This window comes from Epinephelus lanceolatus, chromosome 18 (genome assembly GCF_041903045.1).
Source record: "Epinephelus lanceolatus isolate andai-2023 chromosome 18, ASM4190304v1, whole genome shotgun sequence".
NCBI lineage: Eukaryota > Metazoa > Chordata > Actinopteri > Perciformes > Serranidae > Epinephelus > Epinephelus lanceolatus.
In genome coordinates this window covers 23,315,337-23,326,115 of record NC_135751.1, presented here as the reverse complement: position 1 = coordinate 23,326,115, position 10,779 = coordinate 23,315,337, and the positions used below count along the sequence as shown (strand labels likewise).

General features: G+C 41.8%; 1 protein-coding gene across 1 annotated transcript; it reads right to left on the bottom strand.

Moving 5' to 3' along the window:
- Window positions 1–843: 843 nt before the first annotated feature.
- On the bottom strand, window positions 844–9,304 carry LOC117268897 (B-cell receptor CD22-like). Its single transcript, XM_033645646.2, has 10 exons — window positions 9,089–9,304; window positions 8,660–9,010; window positions 8,315–8,572; window positions 7,922–8,176; window positions 7,502–7,589; window positions 2,305–2,362; window positions 1,901–2,025; window positions 1,763–1,813; window positions 1,636–1,686; window positions 844–1,452 (listed from the first exon to the last, which is right to left on the bottom strand). Exons 1-9 carry the CDS (start codon window positions 9,141–9,143, stop codon window positions 1,647–1,649), a joined length of 1,281 nt encoding a protein of 426 aa, XP_033501537.1. The 5' UTR covers window positions 9,144–9,304; the 3' UTR covers window positions 844–1,452; window positions 1,636–1,646.
- Between the last annotated feature and the right edge of the window lie 1,475 nt (window positions 9,305–10,779).

Genomic DNA, 10,779 nt, shown 5'->3' with positions numbered 1-10,779 from the left:
CGTGTTTATCTAAATTTCCTATTGGATTACCTTTTGATGCCAAGACATGCATCCCTCTTACACACTCAGCTAACATAACAGTACAAGAGTAGAGGCTGATGTCAGACTTACTGTCCAAAAGCCAATTTCTTTTCTTAATTAAATTCTCTTAAAGCTTTTTGTGAATGTGTACCCTCTATAGGCATCTCTTATGCATATATTGCATATGAGATTATGTTGAACTCTGTTTTGGTTAATGACTCTTGGTGGTGTCTTTTCTTTTTAGTTAAAAAGTTTAAGTGGCCCAGTGCGTCATTGTCTTGTTGTCTAGATTGAAATATTTATATTTACTGCAATGCATGTGCATTACATCTCACACATTTGTAAAATGTAAGGAAATATTTAACCAAATACCCTCAAAACACTCAGCTCAATCTCATCCATCGGTCATCAAATATGGATGCTTTGTCAGCCCCTTGGTGTGAGAAATCAACACCCTTTAGCTTCTTTATGGGATACACCAGGCTTTCAACTCCCTCTTATGTAAACCCATCTTGACGTTGAAAGCAACAGATGTAGCAAAAGAGCATGAAAGTGCATGTAGGACAGTAGGTAAGGGAGGTGGATGGGTCAAACGAAACAAGACTTTCACCCACAAGACCACAAATGAAGTTAGTTTGTTACCTTAGGTTTAGGAGCAGGGCCACGCCTCAACCACACCTCTAATTACCTGCCACACCTATGTATACCTGGTCAACCCATCATGCTCTGCTTGCTGTAGATTTCTTGACCCACCCTCCCTTTCCCTTTCCTTCATCCATCATCCTCCCAACCTCATCCCTGCCAACATTCCTTCATCCTCTCTTCCCCTCTCCCCACATCTTTTCTTATTCAATCTGGTGCATACCTCTCCCATATCTCACTCTAGGTACCGTCTGGGGGGCCTGTCATCACCTCGGGTGAGTCTGACTCTGTGCAATTTCCAGTACATCCTCCCAGATCAACCTAGCAGAAGACATCCATTCACCAGCCCTCAACAACTAACACCTCCTGAATTACAATTAAAAGGGCATGACAAAGACTCAGAATTTGATGACGTGGGAACGAGAACGGGCTGAGACACTATGACACACTCATTTCAATCAGCAGAGACTCGTTCTAAGAGACAAGAATATTTATTTACATGTGCAAATAAGTATGAGAAATGTGAAATGTCTTTGGCGATTAGACCCCATTGTGATGACGTATATTCCAGGGGGGCGGGAAAGACGTAGTAGATTAGGGAACCCCCCTGTGGAGTCTAGACGCTGGTGGTGGTAATAGTGAGATGAGATGAAGATGGAGCTGAGGATCTGGATGTGAAGAGGAGCGGGCTGTTTTATATTATAAGATGAGCTCATCCTGGGCTCTGGATAAGGTGACTGGAGGTGAATGGGGTGGAGGAGGGTGTGATGATTCCGCCTAAAATGACAGCTGACAGGAGCAGAGAGGAGAACAGAGTTAAAGTTTGGCAGCAGCAATATGAATGACTGACGGAGATTGTGGAAGTTTGATTGGCTAACTAGGAGAGAGGACGCCCATAGTCAGCTGATTGGAGGAAGTGGTGGCAGTTGGATAGAGAGAGAATTGTGAATGGATATTCCTGATTGAACTTACGCTGAGCTTCATTAGGGAGGCTCAACATATGAAGGGTTTGGCGGTTGGTTCCTGAAAAAGAGAGGCAAAAAGTTTGCACTTGAGATGTAATCATTCTTTCAATCAGCAAGTCTTTCCTGAGCTTTACCTGCACACTGTGATGTAAATGACATCATTATGGTCGTCCATCTGCTGCTCCCTGCAAGTGATACAGTCAATCAGTACATGTGCCTCAAATGCAACATGTGTGACACAATGGATGACATGAAGTGTAAAAATATCTCACATGTTTGACTTTCTTTTCTTGTTGAAGTACACAGCTGTATAGACGACTTCTGTTGTTTCTCCCTCACGCTGATTTCCCTCTTGTGATTGACTGTCATAGTTGAGCCAGTTGACGTAGTCTGCATCCTGCATACCATCGTGAAGAAACAACCCAAGATTAACATCAGATTTTGCCTTTATGTGCCTATTGTGAGTTCCTGTTTCACTCGCACAAAAAGAACAGCCTGTCTTCTCTTATCTGACGCCCATCATGGTATCTGTCAGTCAGCAGGAACTTACGGATGTGGGTTTGATTTGCCTTTCACCTGTTTTAATCATCTGTAGGCAACCTCTGTGCAACTGGCAGCTCTAATTGTGATATAGACTACAGAGTTCTGTATAAAATGTATGGCACGAAAAGGTCACCTGGGTGTCTTCCTCCTCAAAGTCTGTATTTGGAGCCCACCTTCTTTTTTTGTGGAGTCTGAAATAATAAGTAGAATCATGACATGATCATTGGTATAAGACAATGAATGGACTCATGAGCAGTGAATGATTACAAGGATTATATTTGTGGTCTGTGATAAAATCTGCCACATCAGAGCCATACCTGTCAAGTTTTGGATTTGAAAATAAGGGAAATTTTTCGGTGCCTTTTTTACGGTAGTTTCCCGGCCAAAACGGGAGACTTGACAGCTATGATCAGAGCATGTTTAGCGAAAGCAAGAAGATGCTTTTGATCCACAGTGTGTTTTGCTGACAGGACTCATATGACACCAGTGGGCTGTAACAAGGACGTGAGTTAATCTCAATCAATCAATTTTATTTATAAAGCCCAATATCACAAATCACAATTTGCCTCACAGGGCTTTACAGCATACGACCCTCTCTCCTTTGGACCCTCACAGCGGATAAGGAAAAACTCCCCAAAAAAACCCCTTTAACAGGGGAAAAAAAATGGTAGAAACCTCAGGAAGAGCAACTGAGGAGGGATCCCTCTTCCAGGACGGACAGACATGCAATAGATGTCGTACAGAACAGATCAACATAATAAATTAACAGTAAACCGTATGACACAATGAGACAGAGAGAGACAGAGAGACAGAGAGAGATGCAGGACAGACGGTAATGACAGTAGCTTACAACAACATTAATGAAAGTAATAATATGAAATTAATAATAATATATTAATATCTGATAGTATACATATGTGACAATAATCATATGTGTATAATAACAGTAGAAGTATGACTAATGATAACAGCAGCAGCAGGAGGCATCTGGCAGGACCACGGCAGCAGCACAACCACACATGTCACGCTGTCCAGGCACCGCTGCGGTATGAGTTAATCTGAGAGACAGTGGAGCACAAAGGCTCCGGAGAAGAAGCCGAGTTAGTGACATCCAGAATGGCCGAGTTAGCAAGATGCAGTAATAGGATACGAGAGAGAGAGAGAGAAGGAGAGAAGGTGCCCAGTGTATTATAAGGGGGTCCTCCGGCAGACTAGGCCTAAGTCAGCCTAACTAGGGGCTGGTACAGGGCAAGCCTGAGCCAGCCCTAACTATAAGCTTTATCAAAGAGGAAAGTCTTAAGTCTAGTCTTAAATGTGGAGACGGTGTCTGCCTCCCGGACCGTAACAGGAAGATGATTCCACAGGAGAGGAGCCTGATTAGCCTCACGTCACCAGGCTCTTCAAGTGAAGAGCCTGGTGTCTATTCACTCTGAATTTTGTCTGGATTCTGGTTCCGGTCTAGGGAGCGGATGCGGTATTCACCAAATTCACCAAACTAAAAGTGTTCACCATAGTAAAACTTTAAATTCTGGCGCACCATCGATTTGGGGTGATGAGGAGTGTAAGAAAATCGATTAACTTAATGGCTTGGGGCTTTTCTTGTAAATTATATTTTTTAAATTAAAAGTTTCACTGCATTTTTATTAGCTTGGTGCTTTTATTTTTACGGAAAGGCACATCCATCGAATTCCGGATCCTGTCTCACTTGCCCTGGTTCCGATTCCTTACCAAAAGGGCCACTAACGGCCGCAGACTGGAGCCTGATAGCTGAAGGCTCTGGCTCCTGATCTACTTTTGGAGACTTTAGGGACCACGAGTAACCCTGCGTTCGCAGAGCGCAGAGTTCTGGTGGGATAATATGGCACTATGAGCTCTCTAAGATATGACGGAGCTTGACCATTTAGAGCTTTATAAGTTAACAGTAGGATTTTAAATTCAATTCTGGATTTTACAGGGAGCCAGTGCAGAGAAGCTAAAACAGGAGAAATATGATCTCGTTTCTTAGTTCCTGTTAGTACACGTGCTGCTGCATTCTGAATTAGCTGGAGAGTTTTTAAGGACTTACTAGAGCTACCAGATAATAGAGAGTTACAGTAATCCAGCCTTGAGGTAACAAAAGCGTGGACCAATTTTTCTGCATCTTTTCGGGTCAGGATAGGCCTAATTTTCGCAATATTACGCAGATTAAAAAATGCAGTCCGTGAGGTTTGAGGGCAATAGCTGCGTCTCAATTCAGGGGCTGCAGCCAATGAAAGATGCAGCCTTCACAGTCCACATCGGCCACGTCCTTTGAAGACCGCATCAGCCAAACCAAACGGTCTCCGAAATGAGTCGGTCTGGTCTGTGAAGGATATCCTGGGTGCATCACCAGTTGTTCTTGCCCCGACCAATTCACATTACTGTCACATAGCAACCAGCTGCGCTTGACGCAAGAAGGAATAAGCTAGTAAATCAGCTAGCCCTAAATCATGGACCCAGAAGTTGCTGTTATATGTATTTTCTTAAATTTAATACTTGAGGACATGATTAACCGCCGGAGTCGCAGCTGTTTGATATATTTCAGGCTGATGGAGGACTGTTTTCAGGTTAAATTATAAAATTAGGATTGTATTAGCTGTGTGCTTTTAGCTAATAGTAATGCTAACAACAATTAACTAAGTTAGTTAACTTAATATGTAATCGCCACCAATGCATCTTGGGATAGGCTGGGCCACGAAGGATTCATCCATGGCGTCCTCCAAATTCTGGGAAAGACAGCTGCATTTCTCAGCTGCATTTGAAGGAGCCTATGAAATGGGACAGTCATGGTCATGCTGATGTGATGCAATTGGTCTTCAAATGCAGCCTTCCAAGGCTGCAGCTCCTGAATTGAGACACAGCTATTAGCCCCTTTTAGACAGGAATTGTACAAATTTACAGGAAAGCCCAGTTAGTCTTTTTTCAGCATTGGGAGTATAAAAACAAAATCGGGGAGTGCAGCAAAATGCCACCTGCCTACTTTTGTTTATACAGAATGCGCCTTTTTTGGGGCAATGGGGGGCGTGAGCAAGTAACAAAACATGTAGCTCAACGTGTGACGTAAACAGTGACGTGGGAGGGAAGCCGTTGCTAGTCAGTCCTTCAGCGATTCTCTCGTAAGTCGGCCCGTTCATCACCACCTCCGTCATCTGACGGTTAATGGCCTCTTCATTGGCGAGAGCAAGGAGGGTGCGCAATTCCTTGTCTCCCCAGTTGCTCATCTTTACAGTGTCTGTCAGGTTTGCGTTTCCCTCTTGCTACTAGCTGCTCGCTAATTCCTGCTATCAGCTGTTTCCTGTTTATCCACCGCCAGTGGGTCGCACGTGCGGCGTCATCAACAGCTCCTCCCACAAGTCTTCAACAGCCCCTCCCGTTGCGGAAGGCCACTTTGGTCTGTTTAAACTAAAAGGGTTCCGCCAATATGTCTACCATACGAAGCGGAAAATTGGGCACCTTGGACCAACTCGCCAATCCAGCTCTGTGTGTCTAAACGCTTGTAGCTTGCCGGCAAAACAGCCCAACATTCGCGGAAAATCTGGCAGTGTAAAAGGGGCTATAGTGTATAGTCCTGATCTGAAACCGACATGTTAAACTGCTGTAATATTAAGATAGATGGGTGCAGTGGTGGAAAGTAACTCATTATATTTCTCATTATATTATAAGTCAGTGGTGTAAGGTAGTTGCGACAGGCCATAGTGCACGCTATTGTGCACATATCGTCTTGTCACATGATCAGAGACTTGTCATTGGATAACATCAACATACAGACTACCCAACAATCATCACTGCATATCTGTATATGACAAAAAACACCAAAGAAAATAACAAAAATTAATTTTTAACAGGTTATTAGTTTATTTGGAATAGACATATCATTTTGTTATAGATGCTATTGGATATTTTACAATCAAAAAAAACATGACAAAGTCAGGTTTGCCTTTTTTTTAAGGGCATATATAGCAAATGTTCTTAATCTTAATAAGAATTCTTTAAGCACATGCAAATGTTTAGGTGGCAATCACTCATGAGAACCACATTGTTGGAGGGCCCACTCTTTCTACAGCCTCCCCCACCTCACCGGCCCTGGTGCAACCATACTGCCTGCACTGTCTATATTTACACTTCTGATTCAAGTACTGTACTTAATTTAACTATATGGCACCAAAAAACACATTTGAAAAACTGTTTTTCAGAAATCATGACCTGCTTACTAAAGGTAATCCACAGACCTTGTTGCTTCATGCAGGAGCTATTTTCTCTCCACCAGTCTCCACCTGACAACTGTATCACCGTGCAGAAGGAAGTGTGCATCTACGGCTAGCTCACCTAGCACCACTGAGCTAGCTTACATTACAGCTCAGCTGCTCTGCTTTTACATCTCGCACTGTCATGAGCACAAGCCTCTCATCCATTAATAGATATAAACAATCTACTCATGCAGTAGATGAATGAGTAGATGATTGGGAGGTGAGTGTCATCTAGTTTCGATATATATCCAATTAGAAGGCAGACCTTTTAGTGGCTGACGCAACTTACACAAAAACATTTAACATTTAAATGCTGCTAATACATCTATCAGAAATAACAAATCAATAACTTACTTTTTATTATTCATAATACATTTCTCTGATAATACTTACATACTTTATACTTGTATACTTTTACTCATCTTTAGTAAGTGGGTCACTATACCTTCAGTGACAGGCTGCTTCACCCACAGTGTTTCAAGGAGAGATACTGCATGTCCTTCCTTCCTGCTGCTGTCAGACTATTCAGACCACACATACTAAATCTACGGACAATCAGTCATCACTCATGTGCAATATCTGTATCTGTATAGCAACTGTGAAACAGCTATACGTGCAATAAAATAAATTCTGCCACTCAGCCTATTTATTTTAATATCTTGCTTTTATTTTTCACTTCTGACAATGACTCAGGTACAATATCAGTATTGTTAAACTGTGCAATATTTATACTGATTCAGTCAGTCAGTCTGTCTCTTTATCATATTCTGCTTCTTTCTGATGCTTCCTTATGATATTGGTTTGTGTTTTATACTGTTTGCTTATTCTGCTCTCTGTTTTTGTACAGTTTACTTACTTTACCTATTCATATATTGCTTTGTATTTTATTTTTTTCTACTGACGCTTCCTTTTTGCAATCTCCCGTTGCTGCTGTAATGTTGCAAATTTCCCTGTTGTGGGATGAATAAAGGATTATCTTAATTTATCTTAAGTAGAATGTAAAAGCAGGACTTAATACTAATATTTTCACTTAAGTTAAGCATCTAAATGGTTCTTACAGCTTACCTTTTGATGGCGATAACAGTGGTCCCAATCAGAAGCAGAGCAAAAGCAGCAATGATGAGTGCATCTCTGGTAAATGTTATCCAACATGCTGTGAAACAAAGGCAGCGTGTTAGAGCAGTTTTAATACCTTGATTTTTTGTTTTTCTTGTTTGATTGTTTTTTGTGTTAAATCAATGTGACATAAAAAAGGCAATTAATTCAATTAATCTTAATGTTCTGACTACTTCTTTTAAAACTGTTGATAAGAGTCTAACTTCCTGTTTGACCTCTCTGGGATCTAATTCACATAACATCCCTAATCCACACATGTCCTTGTCAATTAGTTTTTAACAGACAAAAATATTCTGTATATTCTATATAACACATGGTTTATTTTGCATTCACTAAACAACTGGTAATAAACAGTATCAATCTACTTACGTTTGATCGTCACAGTCACAACAGAGGAGTTTTGACTTCCATGTTTGTTGGTGGCACTGCAGAAATACTGACCACCAGTACCAGGGAGGAACACAGGCTGGTGTTTGACATCCATTATATCATCATTATTTCTTTTAAACCAAGTATAGATCTTCACTGGAGGGTTTGCACGGCTGCTGCAGACGAGGGTGATGTTACTGCCAGCGCACACCTCCGTCAATGGTCTGGCAGACACTGAAGTGTTCTTAGGGCCATCTGAAGGAAGACTGTTTACTGTCAGAAAAATCATGTGGCACACCCTCAAAATGGCAGATTTAATTTCTGTTATCTAAATTTTATTGTATTCATTTCTTTCTCATTCTGTAAAGTGTTGATTTTGAGTCCAATACTCACATTCAACATCAATATTTACGACTCCTGAAGCTGTTCCTGTGTGTGCTTCTAGAGAGCAAGTGTAGCTTCCCGAGGTAGCGGTGGACATGTTGCTTAAATAAAGTACAGGTCCTTCATTTATGAGTTCTCCATTCTTAAACCAGGTGAAAGCAGACGAGAGGTTACCCCCATCACAGCTGTTTATGCAGGTCAGATTCACAGAGTCGCCTTCCTTTGTTCTTCTGTTCCCATCAGGCTTAGTCACCAAAATGTTCAAATCTAGAAGAGCAAAGGGCTGCGTCAGTTTCAAACTCCACAGACTGAATTGTGGAGCAGACTGACAACTATATGAGAAAGAAAACTTACCAACAACCTTTAATGTTGAGCCAGATGGACCAGGCCATTTGCCTTCCTTGGAGTTTGTTATAAATGTGAAGGCATATTTTCCTGCATCATTATGCTCCACTTGGTGTATCTTTAAAGAACAATTGTGACGTTTGTCACCAATATACTGAAATCTTGAGCTGAACTTTCCCAAGTTCCTGCCAGATATGAAGCGACCACTGAGAAGATTAGACTTTACAATACCCCACATGAATCTCTTCCCTCTCAGCTCGTCAGCATAGTAAAATGAACAAAGAATGACAACAGACGAGCCTCTCACTGCACAGATATGCTGCTGCTGATACACCACTTTCCACTGACTGCAAAGAGCACCTGAAAGAGATGGATTTATTAACACCCTTTAAGATTGTGTCATTTTAATAAAACATTAAATGAGATGTAAGTACTTACCAGCCAGAAAAAGTGGCATCAATGTCCACATCAAGTTCCTGGGTTCAACGTGCATGTTTCCAGTCACAAATCAAGTTAATCCTCAATTAATTGTTAAACGTGTGTAAAAAGCTTCACTGGGATCGTTGATGGTCTTTTAAAATACACAGTGAAAGAGCATTGTCTTGTCTTCATCTGTTTCTTAATCTACGTACTACTGACACAGCTTCCTGTGATGGAAAAAATAAGGTGTTGAGTTGCCCATACAAGGTGGAAATGAGGTCACGCATCAGAGACTCAGTGTGCCATTTCAGCTTTTTCTGTTTGAATGTGTGAAACCAGCCCCCCTGTGTAGAGAAAACATATGTCTTGTGTACATGTCTGGAAGTCTTTTGTTGCTTTGTTGTGGTCACAGCACAGTCACATTAGAAAAACGCACAACCAATTGTTACTGTTACTGTCAAAAAGTGTTAGGGCATTTTTTTAAATATATTTTCCATTTTGTAGTGAAAAAATGGCACCGTCCAACAAGACAAACAAGAATACTGTGAATTTAGAATTAGCTTTAGACTGACTGGTTCATGTTTGAGTACTTTAACGGCAACATTAGGTGTTCTTTAAGTTTATTTCAAATGAAAAGTGTCTCATGTTTTATTCCAGTAGTTCCTGCTTTGTTCTGCTTTAAAGGTCCGGGGTGTAGGATTTAGGGTGGGGAGGGGGGCAACCTGCGGCTCTGGAGCCACATGCAGCTCAATAGCCCCTCTCCAATGGCTTCCTGTGGCTCTGACAAAGTACAACAATAGAAAATAAAAATAACATTTGTCTATGTTGTAGACCTAAAGTGATTCTTAAATTCTCCAACTGTAAAAATGTGTAGCCTATACACCAAATAGAAAAAAAAGGTGCATCGATTCATACATCGATTTCCTCTGAATTTTGCTGGACCTCAATGGGGAGGGGGCTTGTCTCCCTAGCTCTCTAATAGAGAATTTAATCGCCAACTAATTCATTTGCTTTCACTGCCAACATTACAAAGTTAAACTACGAGGCGGGGTACACCCTGGACAGGTCGCCAGACTATCACAAGGCTGACGCATAGAGACACAACCATTCACGCTCACATTCACACCTATGGGCAAGTTAGAGTCACCAATTAACCTGCATGTCTTTGGATTGCGGGAGGAAGCCAGAGTAGCCTGAGAAAACTGGGCAAGACACCCTGGACAGGTCGCCAAACTATTGTAGGGCTGACACATAGAGACAGACAACCATACACGCTCACATTCATGCCTACAGACAATTTAGAGTCACCAAATCACCTGCATGTCTTTGGACTGTGGGAGGAAGCCGGAGTACCCGGAGAAGACCCACGCTGACACGGGGAGAACATGCAAGCTCCATACAGAGGGGCTCCCCCACCCTGGGTTCGAACCAGGAACCGTGCACCACCGTGCCACCAAATAATCATAAATATCCCACTGCAGAGTAGCCACCTTCTGGTACAACATTTTAATGAATGGTGGATGCTCATTTAGACCTAATTTAGACTTAACAGGTTGTGCTAGCAGGATATATTGGCAGAAATGGAACATAGTATAATGTTTTTTTCAGTGTGTCATCACCTGAAAAAAAGAAATGCTGTGCTTTCGATACCGTAGAATGAGCCATTTATATCTGAATCATGAGCAGGTCCTCGTCTGCGGAGATCACCA

Coding starts and splice junctions, on each gene's coding strand:
- LOC117268897 (XM_033645646.2), bottom strand. CDS start 9,143: ATGCACGTTGAACCCAGGAACTTGATGTGGACATTGATGCCACTTTTT. Junction 9,011..9,088: donor GATGCCACTTTTTCTGGCTG/GTAAGTACTTAC, acceptor CATCTCTTTCAG/GTGCTCTTTGCAGTCAGTGG. Junction 2,363..7,501: donor ACTGTTATCGCCATCAAAAG/GTAAGCTGTAAG, acceptor TTATTATTTCAG/ACTCCACAAAAAAAGAAGGT.